This window comes from Xenopus tropicalis, chromosome 4 (assembly GCF_000004195.4).
Source record: "Xenopus tropicalis strain Nigerian chromosome 4, UCB_Xtro_10.0, whole genome shotgun sequence".
NCBI lineage: Eukaryota > Metazoa > Chordata > Amphibia > Anura > Pipidae > Xenopus > Xenopus tropicalis.
In genome coordinates, this window is record NC_030680.2 from 104,747,433 (window position 1) to 104,763,350 (window position 15,918).

Sequence of the window (15,918 nt, forward strand, 5' to 3'; positions counted from 1 at the left end):
TGGCAAAAAAAGACATAGGGGAAGCCATAGAGAGTAATAACATTGTACAGGACTGTTACGAAAACATTAGTGAACCCATCTTTGTAGTTCAGTAATACTTAAGCCAAATGAGCTTGTAATGCTATGAGTTTCTGACTGCTTTTGAAACTTTTTACCTTTTCCCTCTTTCTCCACTATCTTGTAAAATGCCTTGTCAGTAACATGTATCACATAGCTATGCCACAAGATGTATTCTATCCCTCATGTAACTTTTGTGTATGCTTTCCCAGAGGCCCCTGCCTCCAAACCCAGTTCCCCAATCCATGCGTGACTGACTGGCTGCCTGAAATGAAGTGTGTATTTGTATGTAATGGAATATATATTTATATATAACGATACAGGAAATAAATTAACAGATTATTATGGTAATGTCAGCATTTTTGCATTAATACATTTAAGAGGGAGATGTCATACAACATATGTCAACTGATACATTCTCCGTAGGTTCCAGAGAAACATAACCATCGGTAACAATGTTGCAGCTGTTTTTGTTGATAAAGTTGCATAATATACCTTTGTTAAACCAGATAGTTGGGTTTCTTACATTTTGCCTTCACAGCTAGGGTGACCAGATCACTTGAAAATTCAGGGATACATCTAAAAAATCCAGCTAGCAGGGCTGAACTGATGGCAGTTTATTCTAAATGCAATCAAAGCTGCCCTGCAACACACATGAGACTGTGGAATGTCTAATTTTCTACCTAGGGTGATATGTGTGTGTTGCTTTTCAGTATATTCATTATATATATATATATATATATATATATATATATATATATAATTTTATTTAGACTCCATTCAAAACTGCTAAACAATTAATGAACTGAAGGCACTGAATAATACAATACTTTACCTTTACCTTTTACAAGTCTGTTTATAAATTAATTCTGACTGTTTTCCTGACGATAGTACAGTATACCAGAGGAATACAAAAAACAGCTTTTAAAAACATAAAATCAATAGATTAAAAAATGAAAGACACTGTTCTGTAGGATGTCATTTCGCATGCATTAATCCGCATATCGCACGTGCAAAAAACGCATCATCATGCGTTAATTAGCGAAATAGTGCTAAGGCGTGATTCATACAAAAGCATATGAAGCATTAAACGCGCAAAATATTGCATTAATCTGTGCGAATATTAACACCTACTTGGGGCAGGCGGTACTTTTGGCAACACAGCATGGAGTTTGCTGTCGGATTTTTTCAAGTATGTGTTGGCCCTAGAGTGATGCAGCCTCCAGTTTTCAGGGAAATGGTAATTTTCTGAACAGTAGTTTTCTGAAAGTAATGGTTACGTGCGTAATATTGTGTGCTGAATATCGAACGCGGCAAAATATATTGCACGTGGCGGGAAATAACTGAAGACAATCGCTCATCGCAAGTTAAATAACGCAAAGAACATCACTTCTTAACTATGACACGTGTCCTTTTAGTGAATCGAGCGTTAAGTCAAAAAAAATACGAAGTGATAAAATATTCAACGCATGCTATAAATAGTGCTCGTTTTATCGACCTTTAGTGAATTGGCCCCAGAAACTTTTTCTCTTCAAAAAGCAGATGCACATTTAGGGGGTTATAGTGCTACCTGCATGTGTGTGTAAGGACAGTGTATACTTTGCTTAGTTGAGTGACAATTTGGGGTTTGTTGCTTATTTTGAAGATATTCTCTAGTGTATTTTCCTGCCCTTGGTCAAAATTCTAAACTAACTAACTAGTATCCATAAACTGTATTACTAGGTTACAGTTCCTACAGAGCTCTAGTTCCTGAAAGAATAGAAGAAGAAAATGTAAATAAACAGAATTCAGAATGAAAACAGACTGAGAAGAAACAAATATATCAGAAATGTTACATTTGTTATGGTTTAGTGTTTTTTAGACCTTGTCATGAATTACACAGCCAGTTGTTTTAGGCTCTGATATAGTTTTTGCATGACATCACTGTGTACTGTGAATTAAAAACATTCTAATTCTTAGAAAACTTATAGCACAAACCATGCTTCATCATTAGCTATGAATAGCTGGTTTATTCTAAATCCTATTTAGAAGTGTTTTCTAAAATTCCCTTTATGGATAACAAATGACAAATATGCAGCAGTAACTAACTTGGAGCTTTATTTTGCCATTAGACAAAGGCTTGTTCTGTAGTTCCAAAAACAGCTTACTCCCAAGAGCTGTGAAGTGTGTCCTTTGTTTAAAGATATTATTATGTTTGTGCAATATTGATCTTGTCTTTGATTGTTCATATATTGCTCCACAAATATAATTGTAGTAAAGTTTCTAAGGTAGCCTTGCCAACAAATAATGAGAGAGGAAAACAACATTTCCACAAAATGATCTAAAAAAAAACTTGAATTGCCTATACATAACAACTAGCATGTATCTGGAAATATAGTGGAGTTTTGCCACCAGTACTTTCCCATGGTAACAAAGCATCAAGATTCATTTCATGCTGCTTTCCGTTTACTTTAGTTGAAATTGCAGTACTTCATGTTGTTGTTGTTGCTTGAAAACAATGACTTAAAGCAGTGATCCCCAACCAGTGGCTCGTGAGCAACATGTTGCTCCCCAACCCCTTGGATGTTGCTCTCCGTTCCCCCAAACCAGGTAGTTATTTTTGAATTCCTGACTTGGGGGCAAGTTTTGGTTGAATAAAAACAAGATTTTCTACCAAATAAAGCCTCCTGTAAGCTGATAGTGTGCATAGAGGCTGCCTAATAGCCAATCACAGCCCTTATTTGGCACCTCCACGAACATTTATGATGCTTGTGTTGCTCTCCAAGTCTTGTTACATTTGACTGTGGCTTACAAGTAAGAAAGGTTGTGGACCCCTGACTTAAAGGAAAGTGACCTGCGGGGATTCTCATTACTGTTCCTTTTTGTGTATTCTTTTTCTGTACCAGCAATATTACACCCTAACGGTCAACTACTAAAACTGGCAAATTTGCATTGGTGCAGTAACCCATAGAAACCAATGTGCAATAAAGTTTGATCAAACTACTGCAGGTAGAATAAAGAATGAAAACATCAAATTGGTTGCTATTGGTTACTGCGCTGGTTAAAATTTGCCGTTGTTAGTAAGAGTCCACTTTTGTACTACATACCTTGTGGACCAGTCAAGACCATCTGTTCCTAATGTTCCTTTTTCATCATATGATATATAGAAACACGTTACAGATAGGGTGGCAAAAGAAGGGACAGCAGGGTGCAAAACTGGCCACAATAGTTCCTCATAAGTAGTGTGCAAAGGACTAGGAAATCATAATCTTTATGCCCACTCCCCCACTGGCAAAGGGGTGCTTAAAGAAGTATCCACTTGATTTCATCAGTTAGTCAAACCCATCTTCATCTTCAGAAGGCACCTAGGCAATTATTTTTGTCCCATTCCAAAGCACAAAGTATTTTATTACAGTTGTGTTGTATTTCAAATAGGTGCTGTGTTAAATTTCTGTGACAGTGAACTGTGGATTTGGTTCCTTCATGCAGATGTATGGACCTTAACAGTCTTTGTCATGTTGTACCTTGGAGGTGCTAAATCCATAATTCAAATGATAAAAGCCTGTGGTTATTAACCTGCAAACACCTTCATTGTAATCTACACAATACTGCATGGTGTCAGCAGTTTTTGCCAATTGAATTTTGGATCAACAAGCAGTGCTGTTATTAAAATACAAATGCACCATGTATTTGAGGTATTTAATAGACTGCAGGTGAACATTAACTAGTCATTGCTTCCTGACAATCATTTTCTGCCCTGTATACTTGGATATAAACATTTGTGATCTTGCTTCAGTTCATATTTAAACAAAACAGACAGAGCATGCTTATTATTTACCATTCACCTTATCTGGTTGTTTAATAATAACTAATAGGATCTCCTGTTCTTTACTACTTTTATTTGAAGTGTTTATGGCCTTTTTAGGGAATAGTGATAATTATAATACAACATAATAGAAAAATAGAATATAAAAATAAAAGAAGTGCAAATTTCAGAGGAAGAAAGTTTGCAATTACAGCTGTGCCCTCACAGGTGGGTGGACTGACCCATTGCTTAAATATTTCCTTGTAATTTATGGTATTAAAACTGACATTTATTGCAGTCTGTTAAAGATATATGTGCAGGGATCATCCTTCAAGTCTAGTTTTGTATCCTGTCTCTGTGGATACTATTTAGCCTTTTATATACTTCTGAGACTACTTTTGTCTGTGCGCAGCTTGCAACCTTGCTCCCCAGGAATTGTACAGTATTATACAATTGTAGAATATTAGACAAGACCAAAAAGATTAGATTTAGCAACAAATGTATAGTAGATATCTATGTGTGTTCTATGTGTGTACTAAATTTGATTTTAGCTTAATTTTGGTCTTTGCATTCTCTGTGGAACTGTTCAGGCTGTTTGTGTAAACACAAACAGCATTAAATATTTAAGCATTAAATATTTAATATTTGAAAATATGTTAAAGGGTAAGTAAAGTAATTCCAGCATCCTTACTCTCATTTCAAAGTTTATTTTCCCCCAACTACAACTGTTATCCTTCATTTTTTCTATACAATTCATATGCCTCAAAAATCTAAAGACTTTAAATACTTACCCAGCTTGTTCTATATATGTGTCATTGGTGGGTGGTATTGATGTTCTCCTGATATTTGGAAAAATAAAGTTATTTTTTTGCTGGGAATGGCAGCAGGAGGCAAAACCTGCCTTATATAGAGTGTACTACTGTGATAGTTTTATGATGGCCAGTGAAACATGGCGGCTATAAAGGTTTAGTTCTCCTGTTAAAAAAATATCAGAATATTTACCATTCCATAGGACTCATTAATGAACCACAAGTTCAGTTTCAGTCAAACAAAGTTTGCTGCAGTGGCTGCTCAAACTGACTCCATTTATTAAAGGTACTTGCATCCAAAGCTGCTCTTAGAGCAAATACCAAAAGCCATTTATTTTCTATATCTAACTTACATGTAGAAAATAACCGCATGTTTCGGCTTAGAGCAGGCGCATGAATTGAATTAGTTTTTCTTTTGATTCATATTGGTAACAGTTTGATGCAAATTTGCTTTAACTGAGAATGACGTTTGCATAAAGGAAAAACATAATAAAAATTATGTAATAGTTGCAGCTGGAAGGTGGGCCATTTTTAGCATATTTTTTGCCATATTCGCTCACTGCCCTTTGACAAATATTGCACTGAAAGATTAGTTGTAAACAAGGCTACCCAGGACTTAAGGAGATTTTCCTAGAAGTAAAAGTTTATATCTATTAGAGAGGAATCTGCTTTATTTCCTCTTGTGGTAATATGTTTTCAAGCTTGTTTTCTGAGAACTCTTACTTTACTATGCATATGGTAACCATATGTACATACTGTATCACAGAAGTCAATAGACACATCGTGTTAGTGGTTTGATTCAGACCAATTTGTGATGTGGAAGAATTTAATGCCCCAAAAGTTTACTTTTTGCCTTAACCACTGTGCCCATGCAGGGTCATGAATGCTAAACATGAAACTTTTTTCATTTTACTGAAACATCAGCTTTATCCATAATTCAGCAGAACTACATTGTGTTGGTACAAGAAAAGTCAAACAACTGATAAGAAATCCTGATATCCTCTTCAACTTTGTTTCATCTGTGGAATTGTTAGAATAAAATTCCTCTCTGTTTTAGGTTTTCTTGTAAACATTTGTTATACTGTAAGCACACTGAGACTATTTCTTTTTATGCGGAATAAGAAGACTACTTAGTACTGAGTGTGAATGTTTGGTTCTACTTTACTGTTTTTCAGGAAAAGTGGTTGTTTGCTATATTAAAGCCTTGGAACTCTAAGCGGCTGCAAATTTGTGAAAAGTTCTGATTTTTGAGTGATTTGCCAAAAGAAGAAATATAATTTATATCACCAAATTATACAACCTTTCTATTTGCTTCAAAAGATAGTGGGGAGTATATCCAGCGTTTTGGCAAATTGGTTTAAAAATGCATTTTGTGACTTTTTGTAATGACATTTCTCAATTGCAATTAAGTTTTCATAAATATGTGGGAAAAGTCACAGTTACAATTAGTTGCTTCTGGCAAATGTTCTCTATAAGATATGTGCTTACCCTCAGGCCATGCAATAAACAGTAGCCATTATCTTATTCTAATTTTAAAAAACAAAACATGCATGACTCCTGTTAAACCTAAATTCCACTGAGTTTATAGATGCTGTGTAGCCGACACAAAGCTTTTTGTATTTTTGTCTTACTGCAAACCAATCCATAGGTTGTTTTTCTGGCATAAATTAGCTTTTTGTTCAGCACATCTCCATTTAGTATTTTAGCAGCTATCTGTTTGCTAGCAACCGGCAGTGGATTAAACGAGATAAGGGAATATGAATAGTAGAGGGGCTGCATAGAAAGATAAGTAATAAAAAGTAACAACAATCATAAAATTGTAGTCTTACAGAGAGTTTTTGGCTGCAGGGGTCAATGACCCCCATTTGAAATCTGGAAAAAGGCAGAAAAGGGAGGAAAATGAATCAAAAACTGTAAAAAGATAAATAATGAAAACCAATTGCAAAGTTGCTAGGAATAGGATATTTTATAACCCCTTTAAACACTACAGAACAAAATTACCCTCACTACACCTGAGCAAATGGGGGCAGTACCTTCTTCTTTCAGGGCATAAGTTAATACATGTAAATGTAATACTTGTATGGTAGGGGAACTTAAATGCTTCACATCCCTACATTTCTTCCCAGAGTTTTATCTGGTTTTATTATTTAATGACACATTTGTCACAGTCACCCTCTTCTGTATTCAAGTATTTCTCAAGTATCTGTCACCGTAAATGACATGCACACTTACAAATATTTTTAATTAGACTTTTGTCCTTGTGAGTCTCTCCTTCACATTTGCATGGTTGATTTGACTCGACAGTTTTGCCAAAATTGATTGCATATATATATTCAACAATGCATTCTTTAAATTTTGGTAAAAGAGTGGAATATTTATAAGAAGAATGATATAGTCATGTTTTTCAGAGTATTGAAGTGTTGGGACCTTTTCATAGGAGCAATGTTCATCTTGCATATTAGTAGCTTTCTTCTTGCAAAACCCTGCTATGCACATCCTTGTTGTTCAGTGTTCTCCTGATGTTGAACTCATGAGCCAAAATTTTTTAGTTCCCTAGATGTTAGATTGCTGTTATTTATAATCTTCCAGAGGAATTACACTCCTGGTTCTTGTTGTGATCCTTGTTGCTTGACCAAGTGTTCTCTGAAATCTCTGTTCGAACCATGACATAGAGAATGGCCAGATTTCGGAAACACTCATCATTTCCCCTTTAAATTATGAGAATTGAAGAGGTTTACATACTTTTGCCAAATACAAATTTGTAATTTTGAATAATTTTCTCAATAAATAAATGAACGCTTTGTTTAAATATGTTCATATTTATGCAAAAATCTAAAATTCAAAAAGATTCACAAAGTTTCAGGTACCACTGTGCTACTATGATTAGAGGTAAATAGTTAGGACCACCATGAAATTTGATATGACACAACATTGTTTCTTAAAATGCCTGTTTTTTGAGATGTATTTACTTGCAAAGAAGGAATTACTAGCAAAACATGGGATCAAGAATGCAGCCTGGTACAAAATGAGGATTCAAGTTCTTTAACTATGGTTGTATTTGTTGTTTATTTTGGATTCTGTGAAGGTAGATTATTGATGTAACTGATCACTGTGTAATCTGCAATAGACTTTACTTTGTATTATTTACTTTTAGATAAGTCTGCGCAGGCTATATTGACTGTTACCAGAGGTTAAGATAAATGGAAATGCCATCGGTATATATAAAGGGACCGTCATACTCGCTGGTTATCTTGTCGCAATATATATTTTGTTAAAAGCTTAGTACTGGTTATCTACATATTACAATATTCAGAGACATATGTAAAGCCTCATTCACATTCACATTTCCCCTAAAAAAATATTTGTGCAAAGGCAAGGCTGGCAGTATGCCAGTGGCCAAATAGCACATGCATTGGTACCTCCCCCAGAACCTGTAAACAAACACTGTTTGATTTGCCACAGCAGTCAGATCTTTGCTTTTATTTTCTAAATCTGTATAAAGCATATTGATGATTGATTGCTATTGGCAAATGCACTTATGCAGTTTAGCACCTATGTTTGTGAATACGCTCTTGGGTTTGCATGACTGTAACACTCATAAATACTAAAGAGGTGCATTCATGTAATTATGACACAGATCCTGGGTTAGCATACAGCAGTTCAGCTCAGTGCATTTCTGCTACCTCAGTGGCAAGTGGAAATTTGTATAATTCTACAATAAAGTTTGCAAAAAGAACTCACGAGTATAGATACTTTGGATGTGTTTATTTATATATAAATATATATATGATGGTAGGAGGAATTATTGTACTACCATTGCTTCCAGAGAGTTTTGTTGTATCTTGATGTGACTATAAAAAAGGCACCATTTCTTTCTTCAACCTATGTTAAGTATTTGTAAGGTAAGGTATGGAATCCATTATCCAGAAACACATTAACCAGGAAGCTCCGAATTATGAAAAGGCCATCTCTCATAGACTTTTTAATTATAATTATATATTTTAATATTATTTATATATTTTTTAATATAATTTCCTTTTTCTCTGTGATAATAAAACAGTATCTTGTACAAATCCACGTTCCTGGTGAAACCGAATCCGAATTGAATCTGAATCCTTAAAATCACATGACTTTTAGCCCTCCAATACCCTATTTTGCATATGCAAATTAGGATTTGGTTCGGTATTTGGCTAAATCTTTCATGAAGGATTCGGGCTTCAATGGATTCAGTGCATCCGTAATCCTAAATAATATATATAATTAATGAAGTGAATGGAGTTCCAGAGCAACATGTTAGTCACATCGAGCCATGTTGAGCCTTATCTGTACACAGTTAATATTAAGATTCAAGATTTTTATTATTGTCTATATTTTATATCCAAAAGCAGCATGTTTCTGGCTTATTTTAAAACCAATATTTAATCTTTGCACCTTAGGTCCTCTGCTTGATGCTCAGTGTTCACTCTCAACTCTTACTGAATCCCACCCTGTCCAAGCCTTTCTTGAGAGTTTCACCGTTTTATCTGGCTGTGCAAGCAAAGGAACAATAAACTATCCTCAAGAGGTACACATAATCAATTTGAAATGTGTGGAGGAAGAAAACTGTCTGCATGAAAATGAGGTAAACAATTTACTTTTAAAACTATTGAACAATGTTTCCTGTGTTGTACCTCCTCCTGAAGCTCTGTTGCTACAGTTGTAGTGTTCTCATGATGATATATTGTTCTTTGTTTTGGAATAAAATGAAAAAGTCATTACATGAAGTATTAGGTTTGAAGGTTTAAGAACACATTTCTGTTCTGAACATTTTACCAATGAAAGAAATGTCTAAATGTAATATTTATAAATATATGTATAAATTCATATCTTTGGGGTACCTGACCTTCACCAATAACAATGTTTAATCCTTCAGTCACTTTTGTTGTCATATACTAAGTAACTATCCCTGGCATCTAACTGTTATCTGCAAACACAAGAAGTTTTGGTAGTCTAATCAAGTTGCCAAAACATGGCTATTTGGCCAGTTGGCGATTGGGTTCAGAAAGCTGGAGACCAGGTGGTGTGTGGTATACATTCAGTTTTGGCACTGGATGATTTTCAGGTCAGCTCAGTCATAATTTTGTTTGTTGGATACATTTGTTTGTACTTTTTTCTTTGCTTTATCTTAATCCACCTGATATTAAAGGTGGTCATACACATTACTGGTCGCAGAAAATATCGCTTGTACCCTCCAGTAACTTTCAGGGCTGAATCAGATATGGATAGAAACAGCAGGAATTCTATCCCTATCTGGCGATTCAGCCCTAAACGCTTGCGTTTACTTGGGCACCCTTAATGGTGCCCAATCAAAATTTTCTGTCTCGTCCGATTAACAATACCTGTTGCCTCGTCAGTCCACCATACACCTTATTTATCATACCTTATTTCATACGATAATATCGGTGTGTGTATCGTAGCTCTCCCGACACAGCCCTGTGAACTTCTTCATTGAGTCATTTAAGTACAAGTTCACTGTGGAGCCTGTGGATAAATATATAGGGAATAATGTACTCCATATTGTACAATATAAGGATATTATAAGTCACTGAAGACCATGTGCTTTTATACAGGTCATGAAACTCCACAGGGGGGTACATTATTTGTTATAATACAGAAGTTTGACTGAGATACAGATTATATTACCAAGTACTGATTTTAATTGATAACATCACTAAGCATTGTTTAGTAGGATATAATTTATAGGTATTCATGGTATAGGACATGCTAGATAGATAGATGGCACGTTATTTGGTTCTTGATTGAATTGACTGTTGTGCAATGATGAACAGTCCATGTAAAGTATTGTGTAAAGTTGTTTGTGCTAAATGAGTAAAAGATTATAAGATAAATAACAACAAGTGAAAACAGGCTATGAAAAATTTGTATTAATATTGTTTTGCTTGTTTATGCATTTAAATGTTGTTCATAAATCAAGTGCTTTTGTTTCTTGCTAATAATTGAAATATCCCTTCTCCAGTTCAACAGTTTACCTCAGTAGTACAATTTGGCAAAGAAAAGACATTTGTTTGCAGCTGCTTCAGTCCAGATTTACCTCTTCCTGGGTTCATCAGGGTATTCTCTAAGTGTTCAACAGTAGCAGTAAATAAATGCTGTAAACCCCAACCTCTTCCTTTTCCTTGTAATACAATACTTTGCAAAATGTTACAATGTCCAGGAAATCACAGAGAGCTTGGCTAGTGACAGAAACAAAAAGAAGGTTATAGACACCAAAAGCTGAACAAGACTTTACAAACAACAAGTTTAAAAATAAAGTGGGGCAAAAGTTATCTTTCTTATCATTGCAAAAGTTGATGCTCTCAATGACCTTTAGTCTTGGAAAGAAATCAATCCCCTTCATGTTTAAAACAGATACATTTTCCGATGTCTGCTGGCACTCGATTCTTGGACATGCATGTGTTTACAGCAAAATACCTTGATCTGTTTGCAGACTGAAAATAGATTCTTCTTGCTTTTTGATTGTAGGATAAGATCATTCTTTGCAGTCTGCATACTGCAACTTAAAAAAGAATTTGCCACATTAGCGCCACCTAGAACAATATATTTATTCTGCAGAAACCATTACTATACCTGAGTAAACAGCTTTAGAAGCTTTCTCCGTTTGCTTAAGAAAGCAGCTGCCATTTTAAGTAGCTTCCTTCCTGCAGTTTAGCCATTATAGCTGAGATTACATGTTCCTATGGGAGGGGGAAGGGAGTTCTTAGCATTCTAGTGGGAGGGGGGAGCAGGAGGGGGGGAGAGGAGAGAACTGGACAGACTCTGGCCTGGGGAATTAAGGATGTTTCTGAGAGAGGAAGTCAGGCAATGGAACATCATGTTTACAGAAAAAAAGAGACAAGAAATCCCATGTTTCTTTTGATAGAGGACTCAGTGCAGCATAAAGTGCTTATGGCTGTATTTAAATAGACCTTTCTGATAAAGCTTACTTAGTTTTTACCTTTCCTTCTCCTTTAAATACAGTGGTGTTGTAAATGTGAATATGATTTGTAATAGAAATATTGCATAAAAACAGTATAACAGTGTGTATATCAAATCATAAATAACTAAAAATATATTCTTGCAGTAATTGAGGTCATCAGTTATAAACTGTATAGTAATGAAAGAAAAAGGAAAGAAATAAAATGTAAGAAAAAAAACACTTTAAAAATTCCATTCAAACTCACAGTCCCCATCAGAATGAAAGTTCTTATTAATTTTGCTTCTTTGAATTAGTGTAGGCATTGAATACATATCCAAACTGCTTGTTTTCAGCTCAGAAAACCTAAAACTCCTGCCCAAATAAGCCAAAATCCATTTCAGAACCAAGAAACTAAGGGGCAGATTTATCAAAATGTTAGTCATTCGTTTGTCTCAATTAGAACAATTAAGTACCTTGAATGTACTTTGATTGAAAATACCTAAGGCCTTCATAAACACTATTGTTTGGCTAAATTGTTAAATGTAAAATTGTTTGCCTTTTTACTCTGCTCACAGCTGTAAAACGTCTGAGTGTCAAGAGCAGTGGCGGAACAGTTAATTACAGATTTTAGGCCTTACCATTTTTGGAAACACTAGTATGAAGCTCATTCTGTAGGGAATATGATTCTTAGTATGGTAGACCTTGGGATTGTTTGGAGAATGAGGTCCTGCCAGGGGGCCTCTCTACAGCACTTTTTTCCTTGATGTTTCACAGCTGGTCCTTAGTGCTTGCAATATGTTTTGATATTTTTTGTATCTTAATACTGCCACATTTATAATATAAGCAAATGTGCATCATGGATTATTCTAAAATGCTTCACCTAGAAGTTCTTATATTATACACTTTCACTTGTAATTTGTATAATAAGAAATCATTCTACACCAGAAAGGTCATTTACTATGACGCTCTGAAGTGCTGAGGGTTGGGAAATTGCAAAGAAATGCACCGAATTTGCCAGAATTCTGAAAACTTGCTGGTTTATTAGACAGTATAGATGAGAGTATCTAAAGTGAGCGTGTGTGTGTGCATGTCATGATTTTATAGAATACAAATAATGTAAGCAACAGAAAAACAAAACTTTTTTTTAAATAAGATCAGCAACAAATTTCACATAAAACTGAATTGTACAAATAGAACATTTATTTGCATTGGCATGATTTTAGCCTATAAAACAGATGTATTTTCTCAATGGCAAACACTGTAGAAAGAAAAAAAAAAAGGCTGAAGAAATACATTTGACATCCCTCTAAAGAATCACCTGTTAAGGAAAGTCAGTACTGCACCGCCATCTTACTTCCCTTTCCTACGAATCTCACCTTTCACTTCTGAATGGCATATGCACATTAAAGTAACATTTTTCAGATTTTACTCTACTGCACACGGGCTAGTCCAAGTCTGTTAGTAAAATGGCAGTGTGCTGTTAATTTTTTCCCTACCAAATGCACAGTTTTTCTAAAAGGAGCACTAACTTATTGGCACTCCAGGGTTTAGTTATCTTGCTCTTTAAGACATTTTGTGCATTAATCAACAAAAATGCTCTTCACCATACTTGGATTGTTTTCCATATGCTACTGTGTATTTAAGTTATCCAATATAAATGGAAGCCATTTGTATAGTTTTAATATTGTAAAAGCAGTTAAAATATGTAAAAAATACGTAATGAATCAGATCAGAAAGGGAGTACAAGACTGGATGACTTTGATGCAACATACTGTAGATGTTATTCCTTGAAATGGCTTATATTATATAGAAAGTAAGTTTCACTTATGCGTGTTCAGTGGAGGATGTCGGGCGGGTGTCGGGGGGAGTTAAGGGGGCACATGGTAGGGGCTGCTGTGGGGGGTGCAGGGGACGCGGCGGGGCACCTTGGGAGTTGTGGGGCCCCTGGGGCGGCACCCCTGGAGGACCCTGCACCCCCTAGTCCAAACCTGCTCAGCAAAAAAGTGTGCCAAGTTCCAGGGCACTTTCCAGGGCACACCTGGTGCAGGCAGCCTTGCTGGGGCACAATTGAGCATGACAATTAAGGGCCGTGACTCCCATTATGCATGTGTGTGTGATGTAGGAACAAGAGAAGCACAACCAGTCATACATAACATGCATGCTCATAATGAGCGTGTTGCATGGGGGGAGTTACTATAAGGGGAATACTATTGTTTCCTTCCTCTGCAGTTTAGGGTAAGAACCCACAGATTGAGTTAGTAACCCGCGATAGATCGCTGCTATCACGGGGGATGCAAAGGGCTTTCCACCGGTGACTTCTATTGTTGCTGGCGTTAAGTCTTTTCAGAGAGGTTACTCGCCCGCAATAGCAGAGATCTATATGGCGACGAACTCACTCCGTGGGTTCTTACCCTTATGCTCTGTAAGGTGATACCTCTGGTTTATGGATAAATTGTTATGTGATAGGTGTCCTTTAATTATATTTTTCTGCTTAGCCACTCTCTTGGTCTTCATGTGGACATGCAAACATTTCCCTGATTGCTTGTTTAAGGGATGTTAACTGTAAAAGGTCGTTGGATACTAATGTTGCCAACCTCCTTGTTTTTTACAAATGCAGATCTTCACACACTCTCTGACACAGTTAAGATCGCCTTCCCATCCTTGCGCATTCATTGTACACATTGTTCTTTAAAAAAATGTAAAATGTTTAAAGTATGAAAAGTCTTGAGCCCCGACGGCCAATTGTCTGGTCACGTTTTCTTATTTGTAATGTTTGTGCTGTATGTAATGCTATGAGCCTGTCCATTAAAGTTGTTTGTTTGGCAGTGGCCTTGAAGAGAAATTAACTTTTTCTTTGGATCAGTCAAGGTACAGTTGATGAATCAAAAGGGTCATGAAGCGATCACATTTTCTACACATCCCAGGGAATGAGCTTAAACATAACTTTGAAATCTGGATTATGTGTTTGTTGTGGGCTGTTACAGACAGTGTATCCCAGCCAGTTGGAACTCTGCAGTCTGAGCTTTATATTCTCGTCCAGAGAAAGGAGAAGAATTATGTGCAGGCAGCTCTTGTCCTGTCTGTGATGCTTGCAAACTTTCTAATAAGGAGTCTGAACTTCTATAAATTGTTTTCCAACGTTTTTCTGTGTGATTTGCTTTACACGCAACAGATTTTTAGGAGTGTACAAATTCTTTTTATTACAGGGCAGCTAGGAAAATTTATATCACTGCTCGGAAAAGAAGCATGTGCCTACAGGGTGCTGAAAACAAAATCCAGACGTAACCAGCTGACATATCTCTTCTTTAATTAATAGTGTCTTAAAGAGGCATTTCTGATCTGTCAGTCAGGTAACATTTGTGTTTCTGCAGGTCAGTGATTTATGATGCATATTCTGTACCCATCCAAAAAGTATCATCCGGTGCAAATCAAAATTTACGTATTCCCTTTGAGTTAAGTACATTCACGGATATAGATACAGTATAAAAATCACAAACTACAGCTACAAGTTTCAGTCCATCATGATGATCCCTAGGGGATTGAATGCGTAGATGTAGTTGTTTAATAAAATCATCTTTTATTCTCTGTATATCTGTGAGTGAATTGAAAAGGGTGTATCTATTGTTAAGCAACATATATCTGTAGTGGTGATTTATATTCACTTAGCTTTCAAATAGGCGAGTTACACTTAAGTACTTTAAATAATTTATTGAAATAGTCCTAGAACCTTTCTAAAACATTGTAATGCTTTTTGATATTAATATAAGTAAAGTCTTAATTTTAACCCCACCCTGTTATGCACATGGCTTGCTAGACATCTGCCTAGGGCGTTTTTCAGTTCTAGGGGCCCCTCAAAGCTAGGAAACCCAGCCACAACAAAACAGGGCATCTGTAGATGGCAAAAAAGTCTTTGGCCGTGAATGCCTAAATGCCACATCCCAGGGCAAATTATGTGTTAATATTGCACTGACAGTGCTGCATACTTCAAAGGTCTGCTTTTGTGCACAGGTGCAGCAACAGAAGTGACTAGGAGGAATCTGCAAAGTGGCAATATGCCCTTTTCTGAACTTTGCAGATTGCACAGTAATAACAAATGAGCCCTACTGTGTTTTCAATTGGTTAAAAGGGACCAATCACATACTACTTGTGTGTAAATATTTTTTATTGCAAGAAATACCTCCAATTAAGGGAATTTAAACCAAACTCGATCCTCACTTTAGCAGGTTTGTATAATATGTTTTTACATACAGGATTTATCATGATATATTACAGGTATATTGCAATATAGGTGACTGACTGGCCTTACAACAGGG

General features: G+C 35.9%; 1 protein-coding gene across 4 annotated transcripts in view; it reads left to right on the plus strand.

Moving 5' to 3' along the window:
* The window catches only part of tgfbr3 (transforming growth factor beta receptor III), a 119,398-nt gene that overhangs the window by 25,188 nt on the left and 78,292 nt on the right, over positions 1–15,918 (plus strand). For all 4 annotated transcript variants that reach the window (XM_018093619.2, XM_004913724.4, XM_004913725.4 and 1 more), the window contains exon 3: positions 9,087–9,271. In XM_018093619.2, the coding sequence (XP_017949108.1) occupies positions 9,087–9,271 (185 nt within the window). The remainder of the gene's footprint in view (positions 1–9,086; positions 9,272–15,918) is intronic.